At 40.3% G+C, this 16,846-nt stretch overlaps 1 protein-coding gene across 1 annotated transcript in view; it reads left to right on the plus strand.

Annotated features, from left to right (window-relative positions):
• Positions 1–15,851, plus strand: part of DDX43 (DEAD-box helicase 43) — a 23,154-nt gene extending 7,303 nt beyond the window's left edge. Inside the window, exons 5-17 of the mRNA XM_025383050.1 lie at positions 2,833–2,914; positions 3,820–3,976; positions 4,820–4,938; positions 5,965–6,075; positions 6,421–6,562; positions 7,717–7,817; positions 10,663–10,750; positions 11,880–12,007; positions 12,192–12,301; positions 12,775–12,913; positions 13,764–13,851; positions 14,378–14,516; positions 15,472–15,851. Of these exons, the coding sequence (XP_025238835.1) occupies positions 2,833–2,914; positions 3,820–3,976; positions 4,820–4,938; positions 5,965–6,075; positions 6,421–6,562; positions 7,717–7,817; positions 10,663–10,750; positions 11,880–12,007; positions 12,192–12,301; positions 12,775–12,913; positions 13,764–13,851; positions 14,378–14,491 (1,379 nt within the window). The 3' untranslated portion in view covers positions 14,492–14,516; positions 15,472–15,851. The remainder of the gene's footprint in view (positions 1–2,832; positions 2,915–3,819; positions 3,977–4,819; positions 4,939–5,964; positions 6,076–6,420; positions 6,563–7,716; positions 7,818–10,662; positions 10,751–11,879; positions 12,008–12,191; positions 12,302–12,774; positions 12,914–13,763; positions 13,852–14,377; positions 14,517–15,471) is intronic.
• Positions 15,852–16,846: the final 995 nt, after the last annotated feature.

Below are 16,846 nucleotides of genomic sequence, written 5' to 3' on the forward strand. Positions count from 1 at the left end.
TGTCGCCCAGACTGGAGTGCAGTGGCCGGATCTCAGCTCACTGCAAGCCCCGCCTCCCGGGTTCACGCCATTCTCCTGCCTCAGCCTCCCGAGTAGCTGGGACTACAGACGCCCGCCACCTCACCCGGCTAGGTTTTTGTATTTTTTAGTAGAGACGGGGTTTCACCGTGTTAGCCAGGATGGTCTCGATCTCCTGACCTCGTGATCCGCCCGTCTCGGCCTCCCAAAGTGCTGGGATTACAGGCTTGAGCCACCGCGCCCGGCCCGGTTATGACAGTTTCTATGTTGTCAGCTGTCATTTATGCTATAAGGGAAATATTAAACCTATTTATAGTCTGTCAGCGGTAACTCACTGCAAAAGGCTAATAATAAAATGGGAAAAAATCAGTCCCAGTGGGAAAATAGGAAGGGAGTAAACATGCAAACCGTAAGTTAACGTTGTTGCTATGATTGAGTAGAAATAGATCTTGGAGTATCCTGGTTGACAAGAGCAAAAAAAAAAAAAAGGGAAAGCCATTAAATGATAAGCATTACAGTTCTTGGCAGAGTTTTGTTTGTTTGTTTGTTTAATTTTGTTTTAGATTTTTATTTTTCAATTTAAAGATGAGGTCTCACTATCCTGCCCAGGTTAGTCTCAAACTCCTGGCTTCAAGTGATCCTCTCCTCACCCTCCCAAAGTGTTGGGATAACAGATGTCAGGCATTGTGCCCAGCCTTGTTTGAATTTTATTTTGTTTTATTTTTTGAGAGAGTTTTGCTCTGTCACCCAGGCTGAAGTACAGTGGCGCGATCTCAGATCACCACAACCTCCATCTCCCAGGCTCAAGTGATTCCCATGCCTCAGCCTCCCGAGTACCTGGCATTACAGGTGTGTGCCAGCATGCCCAGCTGATTTTTATATTTTTAGTAGATACGGGTTTTCGTCATGTTGGCCAAGCTGGTCTCAAACCCCTGGCCTCAAGTGATCCACCTGCCTTGGCCTCCCAAAGTGCTGGGATTACAGGCGTGAGCCACCCCGCCCAGCCCTTTTGTTTGAATTTAAATGAGATTTCTCATGTGGAACATTATACGTGGGGGATAATGCTTCATTATTCAAGCGCTGGCCTTGGCTCTCGGGAGGAGGCAGCAGTAGGACATCTTTTATTTAAAATGTAAAAGCATGAATATGTTACAAAAATATTGACGGTTATTGCTACTGTGTTGGTCAGGACCTCTGCATGTTAAGTTTCCTGTTCTGCCTAAACAGTATGTGTTGAGAAGATTTAGGATCAGGGACCAAGGAAAGGATTTAAGTTTGGAAGAGGTATAATAGGCTTTTAAGAAATGTAGCTAGGCCGGGTGCGGCAGCTCATGCCTGTAATCCCAGCACTTTGGGAGGCTGAGGCTGGTGGATCACCTGAGGTCAGGAGTTCAAGACCAACTTGGGCAACATGGTGAAACCCCATCTCCACTAAAAATATAAAAATTAGCTGGGCATGGTGGCGCATGCCTGTAATCCCAGCTACTTGGGAGGCTGAGGCAGGAGAATCGCTTGACCCCCAGAGGTGGAGGTAGCAGTGAGCCAAGACTGAGTCGTTGCCCTCCAGCCTGAGTGACAGAGTGAGACTCCATCTCAAAAAGAAAAAAAAAGAAAAGAAATGTAGCTTAAGAGAATAGACCAAGGATATAAATGTAATTCCTAAAAAAGTAATTGGATGGACCTTCAAAGAAAAGATAACCAAACTATTATTGTGAGAGTATATTTATCCATTGTGGTGGTTGATGCCTTACAAAGCATGCTTCATTTTAATTTTTATTAAATTTTTTTTGAGGGTTTCACTCTGTTGCCTAGGCTAGAGTGCAGTGGCAAAATCACAGTTCATTGCAACCTCCATCTCTCAGGCTCAAGTGATCCTCCCACCTCAGCCTCTCTAGTAGTTGGGACTACAGGCACATACCACCATGCCAGGCTAATTTTTTTTTTTTTTAGATGGAGTTTCACTGTTGTTGCCTAGGCTGGAGTGCAGTGTGCAGTCTCGGCACACTGCACCCTCTGCCTCCTGGGTTCAAGTGATTCTCCTGCCTCAGGCTCCTGAATAGCCAGGATTACAGGCGTCCGCTGCCATGCTCGGCTGATTTTTTGTATTTTTAGTAGAGATGGGGTTTCACTATGTTGGTCAGGCTGGTCTCGAACTCCTGACTTCAGGTGATCCACCTGCTTCAGCCTCCCAAAGTGCTAGGATTACAGGCATGAGCCACCGCGCCCAGTTCCTTTTTTTTTTTTTTTTGAGATGGAGTTTCACTCTTGTTGCCCTGGCTGGAGTGCAATGGCGCAGTCTCGGCTCACTGCACCCTCTGCCTCCCTGAGTAGCTGGGATATAGGCGTGCGCCACTGTGCCGGGAGAATTTTTGTGTGTGTGTGTTTTTTTTTTTTTTTTTTAGTGGAGACGGGTTTCACCATGTTGGTCAGGCTGGTCTCAAACTCCTGACCTCAGGTGATCCACCTGCCTCAACCTCCCGAAGTGCCGAGATTACAGGTGTTAGCCATTGTGCTTGGCTGCCAGGCTAATCTTTAAAAATTTTCATAGAGGCAGGGTGTCACTATTTTGCCCAGGCTCAAGTGATCCTCCCATGCCAGCCTCCCAAGTGCGGGGATTACAGGTGTAAGCTACTGTGCCTAACCTCCAGAAAGGGAGATCTTTTCGATGGGAGCAAGCCTCGTTGGCAAAGTGTAGAACTATCAAATGGTATGCATGGTAAAAAAAATATATTGTAGTATGATTTCTGTAGCTTTGAGTAAGTATTAATGATGCTGTAAAATTTATCAAAGTGTGGATTTTCATCTTTGTCCCAGATTTACCACCAATTAAGAAAAACTTTTATAAAGAGTCCACTGCCACAAGTGCCATGTCAAAAGTACAAGCAGATAGTTGGAGGTGGGTAGTTTTATTACCTAATTGTGTAAGTATTTGTATAGTTACGTTATTGGTATTAACACTTTGGGCAAATGTGAAAAGATATTTGAAGACTATGCCTTCAATATTCAAATGAAAATGTGTCAACTTACGTGATATTTTAGAACATTGTTTTCTAGTAAAACTTCCTGCAGTGTTGGAAAATAGTCTATATTTGTGTCTAATGGAGTTGACTGGCACTTAAAGTATGGCTGGTGTAATTGAGCAAATGAATGTTTATATTAAACTGAAATAGCCGTGTGTGGCTAGTCCCTACTATATTGGACAGCAATTTTAGAGAATTATTGCTCTAATAGTTGAGTTGAAAAAAAAAAGGTCTAATCTTGATAATTTCTTAAACTCTTCAGTCCTTATTACCTGAAATTAGAAGGTTTTAATTGTAGTGGTTTTTCTTACTATTAAAGTCTGATAAAACTAAGAGATTCATGGAATAGCAGAATGGTTAAGGTGAGGAGCAGGGTAACTTACTGTATGATCACCTGTCAAATTGAGAATACTTTCTAACACATAAGATTGTTAAGGATGCATTAATGAAATATGTGTGGAACATCGTAGGCCCTCAGCGTTTGCCAAATCTGGTTTTAATTTATGAAGCATGATTTTCAGGCTCCTCATCTTTGATCCATGAAATCTTCATTGACCTACTAATGTATAATGTTTTTAACCTTCCCATTGCAACTATTCTCAGATAAGAGACAGATGGACTCTTGCTTCTATTTCTTTATGCATTTCATTATAACTTCCCTGACAGTTTCATTTTAATCAATTGCAGTTGAATTTCTAGATAAGACCAGAACTGATTTTGGAGAATGTCTTGATTGGGGAGTAAAGTAAGGAAAACCACTGACGTTTTTTATTCTTTAAAGGAAAGAAAATTTTAATATAACGTGGGATGACTTGAAAGATGGGGAGAAACGAACCATCCCCAATCCTACCTGCACATTTGATGATGCCTTTCAATGTTATCCTGAGGTTATGAAAAACATTAAAAAGGCAGGTTTTCAAAAGCCAACACCTATTCAGGTATGCTTGCATTAATTACAATATTTCACTCAGCGTTTCTCTTTGAAACTAGTGATATCTGATTGTTAGAAGACACGAGGGAGCAACTGTCTCTTTACATTCCCCCAGCACCTTCTCCCTAGAGTTAAAAAAATCTTTATTGAAAGAAGTTTGGAGCTGGGAAAGAAGGAACAGTTGGCAAAAAATATGTACTTTTTTTTTTTGGGAAAGGATTTTTCCTCTTTTTTTTTTTTTTTTTTTTTTGAGACGGAGTCTCGCTCTGTCACCCAGGCTGGAGTGCAGTGGCCGGATCTCAGCTCACTGCAAGCTCCGCCTCCCGGGTTCACGCCATTCTCCTGCCTCAGCCTCCCGAGTAGCTGGGACTACAGGCGCCGCCACCTCGCCCGGCTAGTTTTTTGTATTTTTTAGTAGAGACGGGGTTTCACCGTGTTAGCCAGGATGGTCTCGATCTCCTGACCTCGTGATCCGCCCGTCTCGGCCTCCCAAAGTGCTGGGATTACAGGCTTGAGCCACCGCGCCCGGCCGAGTTTTGCTCTTTTTGCCCAGGCTGGAATGCAGTAGTACAGTCTTGGCTCACCACAACCTCTATCTCCTGCGTTCAAGCAATTCTCCTGCCTCAGCTTCCCTAGAAACTGCGATTACAGACACGTGCCACCACACCCAGCTAATTTTTGTGTTTTTAGTAAAGACGGGGTGTCTCTATGTTGATCAGGCTGGTCTCGAACTCTCGACCTCAGGAGATCCGCCCGCCTCAGCCTCCCAAAGTGCTGGGATTACAGGCATGTGCTCCTGTGCCCAGCAAAAGATGTACTTTTTGTGTTAATGTTTATCATTCCGTTTCAGTCACAGGCATGGCCCATTGTGTTGCAAGGAATAGATCTTATAGGAGTAGCCCAGACTGGAACAGGAAAGACGTTGTGTTATTTAATGCCTGGATTTATTCATCTGGACCTTCAACCCACGTAAGAATTCCTATGGCTGGTTTCTTCTTATAGAGGTTTGATAGATTTAGATATCAAAAATATAATTACAATTTCTTTACCTATTGCTTGATCCAAAGGTAATGCCTACCTGCAGAGAAAATGCAAGGAATTAGACACTTAGATTGTGCTGGTGAAAGTATAAATTGGCAAAACATTTTTAGGAGGCAATAAGTAATATTTACCAAAAGCCTCAGTAGTGAAACAGTGGAAACTGTTTAAACTATGTCCAATACACTTATCTATTCCATGATAAAATATTTCACATTTTAAATGTTAATGAAAAGACCGTCTTAAACAAAAGGCTGGTATTGGGAAGTTGGGTTTTAGGGTGTATGGCTTTTTTAAATTTCCCTACTTTATGGTAAATATGTATTGCTTTTATAATAAGAAAAAGTATATAGAAACTAACACTGATCTCTCAGTAAAGCAATCTTAAATCTGAGAAAATAATAATACATTTTCTTATGGGGAATTTGGCATATTATATATAATATTAGTCATTTTTTAGGTACGTAGATCATAATTAGCAAAGTCTGTAATATATAGAGACTACTTTTAATCATATACCTTCTCACAAAAAGGCATAGTCTGACTATGTCTAACTGATACTCGTTGCTACAAATTTTTTTTTTTTTGAGTCAGAGTTTCACTCTTATTGCCCAGGCTGGAGTGCAGTGGTGCGATCTTGGCTCACTGCAACCTCCACCTCCTGGGTTCAAGTGATTCTCCTGCCTCAGCCTCCTGAGTAGCTGGGATTACAAGCTTCTGCCACCATATCTGGCTAATTTTTTGTATTTTTAGTTGAGACGAGGTTTCACCATGTTGGGTAGGCTGGTCTCAAACTCGTGACCTCAGGTAATCCGACCGCCTTGGCCTCCCAAAGTGCTGGGATTATAGGCATGAGCCACCACGCCTGGCTTGTTGCTACAAATCTTGATGGCACTGAATGAATGTACCGTGCATGTGAGACAAATAATTTAATATTAATCTGTTTTCTCTCCAAAGCCTTAAAGGTCAAAGGAATAGACCCGGCATGTTAGTTCTAACTCCCACTCGGGAATTAGCACTTCAAGTAGAAGGAGAATGTTGTAAATATTCATATAAAGGGCTTCGGAGGTAGGTGATTTTTTTTTCCCATTCCTTCACCAGTATCATATTTTAATCACTTGTGGCTTTATACATCTTCCCCATTATTTTTCACACATTCAGAGAATCCAAATGGCTCAACATGGGTCAGGCATTTAGCACTACTCTAATCAGTCAGAGCCTGGGTCAGGTGATGGTACAAATATTGCTCTTTAGGATACAACATTAGGGATTGATGGGTGTACGTAATTCTCAGAAAGGGGCAGATGCTCCTAAAGGTACCTGATAATTGATTTTTATCCCTTTTATTGAATTTTAAGTTGTGATGAGATATTCTGTGCCTAAACATTAACTTTTAGATTTTTTCTTTTTAAGTGTTTGTGTATATGGTGGTGGAAATAGAGATGAACAAATAGAAGAGCTTAGAAAAGGTGTAGATATCATAATTGCAACTCCCGGAAGATTGAATGATCTGCAAATGAATAACTTTGTCAATCTGAAGAATATAACCTACTTGGTAATCATGGAATAGGGGTTTGGGATGCTGGGTTCAAAAATAACTGAACTGGCTGGGCGTCGTGGGTCACACCTGTAATCCCAGCACTTTGGGAAGCTGCGGCAGGTGGATCACCCAAGGTCAGGAGTTCGAGACCAGCCTGACCAATATGATGAAACCCCGTCTCTACTAAAGATACAAAAATTAGCCGGGTGTGGTGGCATGCACCTGTAATCACAGCTTCTCTGGAGGCTGAGACAGGAGAATCACTTGAACCTGGGAGGCGGAGGTTGCAGTGAGCCGAGATCATGCCATTGCACTCCAGCCTGGGCAACAAGAGTGAAACTCCATCTCAAAATATAAAAAATGACTGAACTATTATTTTCTCCTCCCTCCACTTGAGCTTTTAATAGTTTTAATCAACTCCCAAGTGCTTGGGTATAAGTTTCTTTTAGAATGGCTGTCGATTTTATTTTATTTTTTATTTTTTTATTTTAGGACACAGTTTTGCTCTAGTTGCCCAGGCTGGAGTGCTGTGGCGTCATCTTGGCTCACTGCAACCTTCGCCTCCCAGGTTCAAGCGATTCTCCTGCCTCAGCCTTCCAAGTAGCTGGGACTACAGGCGCCCGCCACCACACCTGGCTAATTTTTTCTTTTTAGTAGAGACGAGGTTTAACCATGTTGGCCAAGCTGGTCTTAAACTCCTAACCTCAGGTGATCCGCCTGCCTCGGCCTCCCGAAGTGCTGGGATGACAGGCATGAGCCACCGCGCCCAGCTATGGCTGTTGATTTTATAATGGCTCTAGGAATATTTCCCATTCTCTTTAGCATGTTGAAAGAATTAAGACTTCTATTTGAAATTATCATGCATGTTTACTTTAAATTTTGGAAAATAGAGATAGGTACACAATAATTAAAATCTACTTGGATATTTTAGACACTTAAATTTTGTTTAAGGAGATTTGGAAGCTATTGGAAAGCCAACAAAAATCAATGTAGACAACATACAATGACAAATTGCTTAGTATTCTGACCTCTGGAGAAATTAAAATCGTGGCTTAAGTAATAGGGGAAATGAGAAAAGCCTTTCTTAGTGTTCCATTAATAAAGAAAGAATATATGTCATTACCTGCCTCCCATATCTCATCTAGCCACATTCTTTTTTGTCAATGCAGGTTTTAGATGAAGCAGACAAGATGTTGGACATGGGATTTGAACCCCAGATAATGAAGATTTTGTTAGATGTGCGTCCAGATAGGCAGACGGTTATGACCAGGTAGGTATATGCCTAATTACTGTGTGCAAAATAGAAATCAGTGGAATAGAATCCCATTCTGTTTGGTTTTTCCCACAATATTTGAGCATTACTTGGAAGTATTGAAATCTTTAGATGAAAGATCTCATAACATTGGAAGTAGAACAGTGTAACAATAAGTACTTATTCATGACTATTGGGTTTCCTAAATTACAGATAGGGATTTCTTTTTTTTTTTTTTTTTTTTTTTTTTTTTTGAGACGGAGTCTCGCTCTGCCGCCCAGGCTGGAGTGCAGTGGCCGGATCTCTGCTCACTGCAAGCTCCGCCTCCCGGGTTCACGCCATTCTCCTGCCTCAGCCTTCCGAGTAGCTGGGACTACAGGCGCCCGCCACCGCGCCCGGCTAGTTTTTTGTATTTTTTAGTAGAGACGGGGTTTCACCATGTTAGCCAGGATGGTCTCGATCTCCTGACCTCGTGATCCGCCCGTCTCGGCCTCCCAAAGTGCTGGGATTACAGGCTTGAGCCACCGCGCCCGGCCTACAGATAGGGATTTCAACACAAACATTTACTTATCATAGTAAGGTCTCACTTTTGAATAAAGGGTTCACTTGTCTAAGCAGATAAACATTTGATTACTGAATACTTACTGCTCACAATAAAACAGGAAGCAATGATTATTTGAATATAGAGTGATCTATAAAGAATGATATCTCCTAGACCTATATCCTTTTCTTTATTAGTATAAATAACAAAATTGGCCAGGCACACAGGCTCATGCCTATAATCCCAGCACTTTGGGAGGCCGAGGTGGGTGGATCACCTGAGGTCAGGAGTTTGAGGCCAGCCTGGCCAACATGGTGAAACCTCGTCTCTACTAAAAACACAAAAATTAGCCAGGCATAGTGACGCACGCCTGTAGTCCCAGCTACTTGCAAGACTGAGGCAGGAGGATCGTTTGAACCTGGGAGGTAGAGGTTGCAGTGAGCCGAGATCATGCCCCTGCACTCTAGTCTGGGCAACAAGAGTGAAAATCTGTCTCAAAAAAAAAAAAAAAGAATGACATCCTGGGCTTATATCCTTTGTCTTTATTAGTATAAATAACATAAAATTTAAAAAATACGAAATCCTCTCACATAGTTTTATTACAAATAACCTTCCTATTTTAAGAAAAGTGAATTTATTTATTTATTTTGAGACAAAGTCTCGCTGACACCAGGCTGGAGTGCAGCAGCATGATCTTGGCTCACTGCAACCTCTGCCTCCTGGGTTCAAGCGATTCTCCTGTCTCAGCCTCCTGAGTAGCTGGGACTACAGGCACACATCACCATGCCCAGCTAATTATTGTATTTTTACCGATGGGGTTTCGCCATGTTGGGCCAGGCTGGTCTCAAACTCCTGACCTCAGGTGATCCACCTATCTCGGCCTCCCAAAGTGCTGGGATTGCAAGCCTGAGCCACGATGCCTAACCCAAGAAAAGAGAACTTAGATTTTACTGAATTACTGTGAAGGTATAAAAAGTGGTCACTTTCATTATTTTATATATAGTTGAAGAAACATTTAAATGTAGATATTCTTTGATCAGTATATTTTGAAAGTTTGTTTTGTTTTTTGAGACAGGGTCTCACTCTGTCACCCAGGATGGAGTACAGTGGCACCATCTTGGCTCACTGCAGTCTCAACCTTCCCAGCTCAAGCAATTCTCCCACCTCAGCCTTCTGAGTAACTGGAACTACAGGTGCATGCCGCCACACCCAAGTGTGAACCTGGGAGGCGGAGCTTGCAAAGAGCTGAGATCATGCCACTGCACTCCAGCCTGGGCGACAGAGTGAGACTCTATCTCAAAAAAAAAAAAAATTGTTTTTATTTGGGTTAAGTATTTGGTATTGCCTGCTGACACTATGAAAAATTGGATTTTTTTTTTTTTGTCGTTTATAAAGGCCAAGAGATAAAATTAACCTAATACTAATCCCTTTTAGTGCCTTTTTCTTTCTTTCTTTTTTTTTTTTTTTTCTTTTTTGAGACAGAGTTTCGCTCTGTCACCCAGGCTGGAGTGTAGTGGCGTGATCTCTACTCACTGCAACCTCTGCTTCCCAGATTCAAGCGATTCTCCTGCCTCAGCCTCCCGAGTAGCTGGGATTATAGGCACATACCACCATGCCTGACTTATTTTTGTATTTATAGTAGGCACAGAGTTTCCCATGTTGACCAGGCTGGTCTCGAACTCCTGACCTCAAGTGATCCGCCTCAGCCTCGCAAAGTGCTGGGATTACAGGCGTGAGCCACCACACACGGCCTTACCTTTTCATAGATTATTATTTAGTTGAAGGTGTACAGATATCCTTTGGTTCATAAAAACCTATTATTTATTTATGAGACGGAGTTTCGCTTTTGTGGCGGTGGCTGGAGAACAATGGCATGATCTTGGCTCACTGCAACCTCTGCCTCCTGGGCTCAAGCCATTTTCCCGCCTCAGCCTCCGGAGCAGCTGGGATTATAGGCGCCCGCTATCACACCCAGCTAATTTTTGTATTTTCAGTAGAGACTGGGTTTCATCATGTTGGCCAAGCTAGTCTTGAACTCCTGACCTCAGGTGATCCACCTGCCTTGGCCTCCCAAAGTGCTGGGATTACAGGCGTGAGCCACTGGGCCCGGCCAAAAACCTATTTATTAAACATATTTGTTTCATCTACTAGCTTTACAGTAGTTGAGTAATCAGTGAATTAACTGTTAAATTTGCCTTACTTATTGAAAAAATAAGAAGTACTAAATTTGTCTTTCATGAGTAACTTGGTTCATAGCATGCTTAAGGAAACATAGTAATGTTTTTACAACAAAATTGTAATGTTTGTAACTTGTATTCCCAGTGCTACATGGCCTCATTCAGTTCATCGCCTCGCACAATCTTATTTGAAAGAACCAATGATTGTCTATGTTGGTACATTGGATCTAGTTGTAAGCTTTTTTTATTACTATTGTTTAACATTTCTTATGAAAATTCTGAAGATTTAGCTAATTTTGGTGTGCCTAGTCTGCCCACTTCCCAATTTTAGGGCAAATCACAGATGCATATAATTTTAATAGACCTACAATGCCATTATCTCATTTGAAATTTCAATAATTAGCTAATACCATCAACCTGTAGTTGAGGCCTATATATACATATATATATATATATATTTTTTTTTTTTTTTTTTTTTTTTTTTTTTGAGATAGAGTCTCACTGTGTTGCCCAGGCTGGAGTGCAGTGGGTTCAAGTGATTCTTATGCCTCAACCTCCTGAGTAGCTGGGATTACAAGTATGGCTACCACTCCCGGCTAAGTTTTGTATTTTAGTAGAGACGGGGTTTTGCCATGTTGGCCAGGCTGGTCTCAAACTCCTGACCTCAGGTGATCGCCCCCGTTGGCCTCCCAAAGTGCTGGGATTATAGGCGTGAACCACCGTGCCCAGCAAAGTCAGGGTTTATATTTTTCTGATACCTCATTTTAACCCTGTTAGAATCAGGGTCTAAACATAACTCTACGTATATACATAAATATAAGTCTGTTCCCTTGATGAAGTTAAGACTGAATATTGGGCTTATGTGTGGTCAGTGGGAACCCTCCATTATAATATATAAAGTTCTCTCTCTGGCTTTTTGCTTAATCATTAATAAATGAAATTGGCCTTTCATTTAATCATTAGTAATAATGGGTCATTGCTTACACCCCTTATTTCATTAGGGATTTACACATGGTGATCCAGTAACATTTGTTTTATAAAATGATTACAGACATCACGCCACTGCACTTCAGCCCGGGCAACAGAGTGAGACTGTGTCTCAGAAATAAACAAATGAAATAAAATGATTAGAGACAAATAGTTAGTCGAAGGAATGGTACCAATAGTATTTTGAGGTTAGGTGAAATCTAAGATACAAATCTTGAGTAGAAACAAGTAATCTTTTTAGGACGTCTGCCATTTTGCTTAGTGGTTTGTTAAACACATTAACCAATGAGAGAGAAGATGCATTTTGAGCTGATGTATGCGTTCTCCCCCTCAATCATGATGAACTTGATGAACTATGTTCTTTGAATCCTTTAGGCTGTAAGTTCAGTGAAGCAAAATATAATTGTAACCACCGAGGAAGAGAAATGGAGTCACATGCATACTTTTCTACAGAATATGTCATCCACAGACAAAGTCATTGTCTTCGTTTCTCGAAAAGCTGTGTCGGTATTTTTTCTTGTGTGTCCATTATAATTAATTAAATTGATTAGGATCATTTCTATTTGTATACTAATTTCAAATGGGGGTGATACGTCTGTTATGTTACTTTAGATTTTTGCTAATAGAAGTAAAACTGGTGGTATTAGAATAAGCACCTAAGAATGCTGAGTTTATCTTTTACTTCAGTGCGGATCACTTATCAAGTGACCTAATACTTGGAAATATATCAATAGAGTCTCTGCATGGAGATAGAGAACAGAGAGATCGGGAGAAAGCATTAGAGAACTTTAAAACAGGTATGTTTATGTAATTAATATTTCATACATTTTAAAATTAGTGCAATACCTGTGCTTGGCTGAGTGACAGCATCTTTTCATGAAACCGTTTTATGTCTAAGATCTGTCCTCACCTTCTGTATCCTAAAACTACACTCATTAGAGCTCTAAACATTAATCTGCCTCTAAGCATTAAGTAAACAAAAAAGACTTTAAACCTGGATATCAAGGTATTAGTATGCAACAGAAAATATATCTGAAGTTATCTGAAAAATGTATCTTTCTGTCACGGTTTGAAGGGTTTAGGACCCATTTGCTGAACCATGGTATCTTGTAACTTGCCGGCAGTTACTTTTCCATTTTCACAAAGTAGGCATTTTAATGTAAACAGTAAGAAACGAAATTGATTAAATTAGTTAGGGCAAATATACTTTTTAGATCTTGGGTTGATTTATACCAGAATGGTTCAGTGTTCATTTGGTTTGACTTTTTAGGCAAAGTGAGAATACTAATTGCAACTGATCTAGCCTCTAGAGGACTTGATGTCCATGACGTTACACATGTCTATAATTTTGACTTTCCACGGAACATTGAAGAATATGTACACCGAATAGGGCGCACAGGAAGAGCAGGGTAAGTAAGCTTAGTCCACCCATGAAAGGCCAATTCTAGATTCTCATTACTCCTCTCACAAACTTCTTGCCCAGAGAACCATTTTATTCTATTACCTGTGATTTTTCAGCTACTTCCCAGATTCTACTCGGTACTTTGTTTATCCCTGTTCATTTGGCTTGTTCGGAGACTCAACCAGATTCAATCCATGATTAGCTTTTTATATTTGGTTCTATGTGTTTTATATCTAGTGTCACTACTGAGCTGTGTACCCAGTGGTTACTCTGAAGGTTACTGACAAATTGGTATGGATATGAGAAGACCTTTTTCCTCTAAAGAGAGCTACCATTGGGCTGGGCACGGTGGCTCACGCCTGTAATCCTAGCACTTTGGGAGGCCTAGGCAGGTGGATCACGAGGTCAGGAGATTGAGACCATTCTGGCTAACATGGTGAAACCCCGTCTCTACTAAAAATACAAAAAATTTACCCAGGCGTGGTGGTAGGCACCTGTAGTCCCAGCTACTCTGGAGGCTGAGGCAGGAGAATCACTTGAACCCGTGAGGCAGAGGTTGCAGTAAGCCGAGATGGTGCCACTGCACTCCAGCCTGGGTGACAGTGCAAGACTCCGGCTCAAAAAATAAATAAAATAAATAAATAAATAAATAAATAAATAAATAAAAGGGAGCTTCCATCATATACCCCCTTTGCTGTTTAAACCACAGCAGATTTAGATTCCAAATCTGTGTGACCCTAAATCTTCATACATTCCAGCTTCTGTGAAAAAGTTTTCATTTGTCTTATTCTGTATTAACTGAATAATGAATATATATTATAAATAAGATGACATGAGTTTTTTCCCCCACACTAAAGGAGGACTGGTGTTTCCATTACAACTTTGACTAGAAATGATTGGAGGGTTGCCTCTGAATTGATTAATATTCTGGAAAGAGCAAATCAGGTGAGACTATGCAATTCATTAGAAATCTACCTCTTACCAGTTTCTCAGTCAGTTATGCCAGGTCCTATGGCTTGCTATTTATCAGGAAACTTCAAATAAGTTTTCAACACGTTTGAGGGCTTTAGCATGGCAATGATAAGAAACTATGGGAGCATATAACTGGGAAACTTAACCTAATGGGGGTGAGCAATGAAAGCCCCACCGAGGAAGAAATCAGTAGAATGGAGGTGGGAGAGTTGTAGAAGATGGGGTAAATGTTCCAGCAGGGGGAACACATTCAGGCTCAGAGGTAAAAAAGAATATGTAGAAAATGCTACCATATAAAGGCACATTAAAAACACTTGGAAGCAGCTGAAGCAGCAAATTTTGTAGCCTGTAGATGGATGTAGGTTTTAATCGAGATACCTATTTCTGTTTAAAGGATGTCATGTAACCAGCTGTGTGATTATCTGAAATGGTTTGGATGCATTTTAGTGTTGTAGAAAAGAACTCAGAATCCTAATAACAACACGTTGAATAATTTCAGAGTATTCCAGAGGAGCTTGTGTCAATGGCTGAGAGGTTTAAGGCACATCAACAGAAAAGGGAAATGGAAAGAAAAATGGAAAGACCTCAAGGAAGGCCCAAGAAGTTTCATTAATGTCTTCTGGACTAGTGTGGTAGAGGTAAAAGTTCAATAACACAGGGACTTTAAAATGCCTGCTTACTTCAACTAGGATTTGTTAATAATGTTTATTGCAATGAGCATTATCTCTAAGTCATTAACATAATAAATTAGGTGTTACTCGTATCTATTACTTAATCCTTCTGGGTATACATCAAAAAGAATGAAAGCCAGGTCTTTTTGTACTCATGTTTATAGCAGCACTATTCATAATAGTCAAAGGTATACAACCCAAGCATCCATCAGTGAATGAGTAGATAAACACAATGGAATATCATTCAGCCCTAGAAAGGAAGAAAACTCGGTCATATAGATGAACTTTGAGGACATTATGCTTGGAGAAATAAGCCAATTACAAGGACATACTATATTATCCCACTTGTAGGAGGTACTTAGAATAGTAAAATTCACAGTGACAGAAAGTAGAATGGTGGTTACTCCAAGGACTTGGGAAGTGGGTAGGGGGAATTGTTTGGTGGACACAGAGTTTTTCATGGCATGAAAGTTTTGGAGGCTGTACGCAGTGGCTCACACCTGTAATCCCAGCACTTTGGGAGGATGAGGCAGGTGGATCACTTGAGGTCAAGAGTTCGAGACCAACCTGGCCAACATGGAAAAACTCCATCTCTATTAAAAATACAAAAATTAGCCAGGCATGGTGGCACCCACCTGTAATCCCAGCTATACGAGAGGCTGAGGCAGGAGAATCGCTTGAATCTGGGAAGTGGAGTTTGCAGTGAGGTGAGATCGGGCCACTGCACTCCAGTCCAGCCTGGACAACAGAGCCGGACACTGTCTCCAGTTTTGGAGATTAACTGCACAGCAATGAGTATACACTACAGAGCTGCACACTTAAAAATGGTTATGGTAAATTCGGGTATGTTTATTTCATCACAGTTAAGCTTTTTAAAAACAATGTTGGAGTCAGCAATTTACATTTTGTTTCTATTTTTCAGAATTCAAGATTTTTTAGAAATATAATAAGACGGAAGTATTAGACATGCTGGCAGTATGAAGAGACCGGACTGATTTGACTGATTCTTAAAATAATAGTGTTTGAAAATGTAGAATTCAATGTTTTATACTTTCTTTAATAAAAACAGAAGTATTTAAACTTGGAAGTTGTTTCCTGGATTTTTATTAAGGAGTGTAGCATTAGAATGTTTTTCTTTTAATCTTTTAAACTGTCTCCTGTAATTTTGCTATATGTCATAAGGCCAGTCTTTCAGAATTTAATGTTCAGATTTTGTCATGGCAGTGAAAAAGATGTTTTCAAACAAAGAATCAGAACCTGAAAAAATACTGTTAACAATAAATGTTCATTTCTGTGATAAAACGACAAGTTGATAATTTGTCTTTCTTACAGTGTTTTAATTTTGTGTTTGCTAAATAATATTTTATTGGGGTATACTTTTCTTAAATTATCCTTTACCCACTTTGAAATGAAACAACAGTTTATCTTTTCATTTTAGCCTATGGCTTCATGCTAAAACCCTTGGAAAATCAAATTGCACTTCCCGTGAAATTTTCTTTGATCAAATTACCATTATCCTTCCCTTACAGTTTTACGTTATGTATTCCATCATAAATGAGGGTAACTTATATTAACTTTCAGAATTTATGAGTATATATTTGTGTATAATTAGTTTAAGCCTTCATCATGTGAATTTTCCATTACTTTAATAATTGCTTCCTGTTATTAGTGATAAGGTTAAATAGAGAACCTAATAGAGGAAAGAAAGGTAAAAGCAGAAATGAATAAATTGGAAAACAGAGTTCAGTGAAAACCAATAGGAGGTTCTTTAGTAAGACCAGTCAAATAAGTTTCTGGTAAGTCTGGGAGTGGGGAGTTAGGGATGTAGAGATATTAAAAAATGAGAACACTGCTGGGTGCGGTGGCTCATGCCTGTAATCCCAGCACTTTGGGAGACCAAGGCAGGAGGATCACGTCAAGAGATCAAGACCGTCCTGGCTAACACACTGAAACCCTGTCTCTAAAAATACAAAAATTAGCCGAGTGTGGTGGTGCATGCCTGTGGTCCTAACTGCTTAATAAAGATATACACAGACATCTCATAATAAAACTCCAGAATACCAAAGACAAAAGTCCTAAAATCAGAGAAAAATTGAGGCAGGAGAATAGCAGAGGAAGTCAGGGACAAAGGGAACCCTTTGATGTAGGCTAGCTTAAGTGATAGCAAAAATGAAATATGTAAGCGAAACATGTAAGCAGAAGCAGAACATACGAAATAAGGGAGTAAGCAGTGAGTTAAAACATACAGGATAAAAAATAAGTCACAAGGACTTGCAGTAGGAATTTGGTCACAAAAA

This window comes from Theropithecus gelada, chromosome 4 (assembly GCF_003255815.1).
Source record: "Theropithecus gelada isolate Dixy chromosome 4, Tgel_1.0, whole genome shotgun sequence".
Taxonomy (NCBI): domain Eukaryota; kingdom Metazoa; phylum Chordata; class Mammalia; order Primates; family Cercopithecidae; genus Theropithecus; species Theropithecus gelada.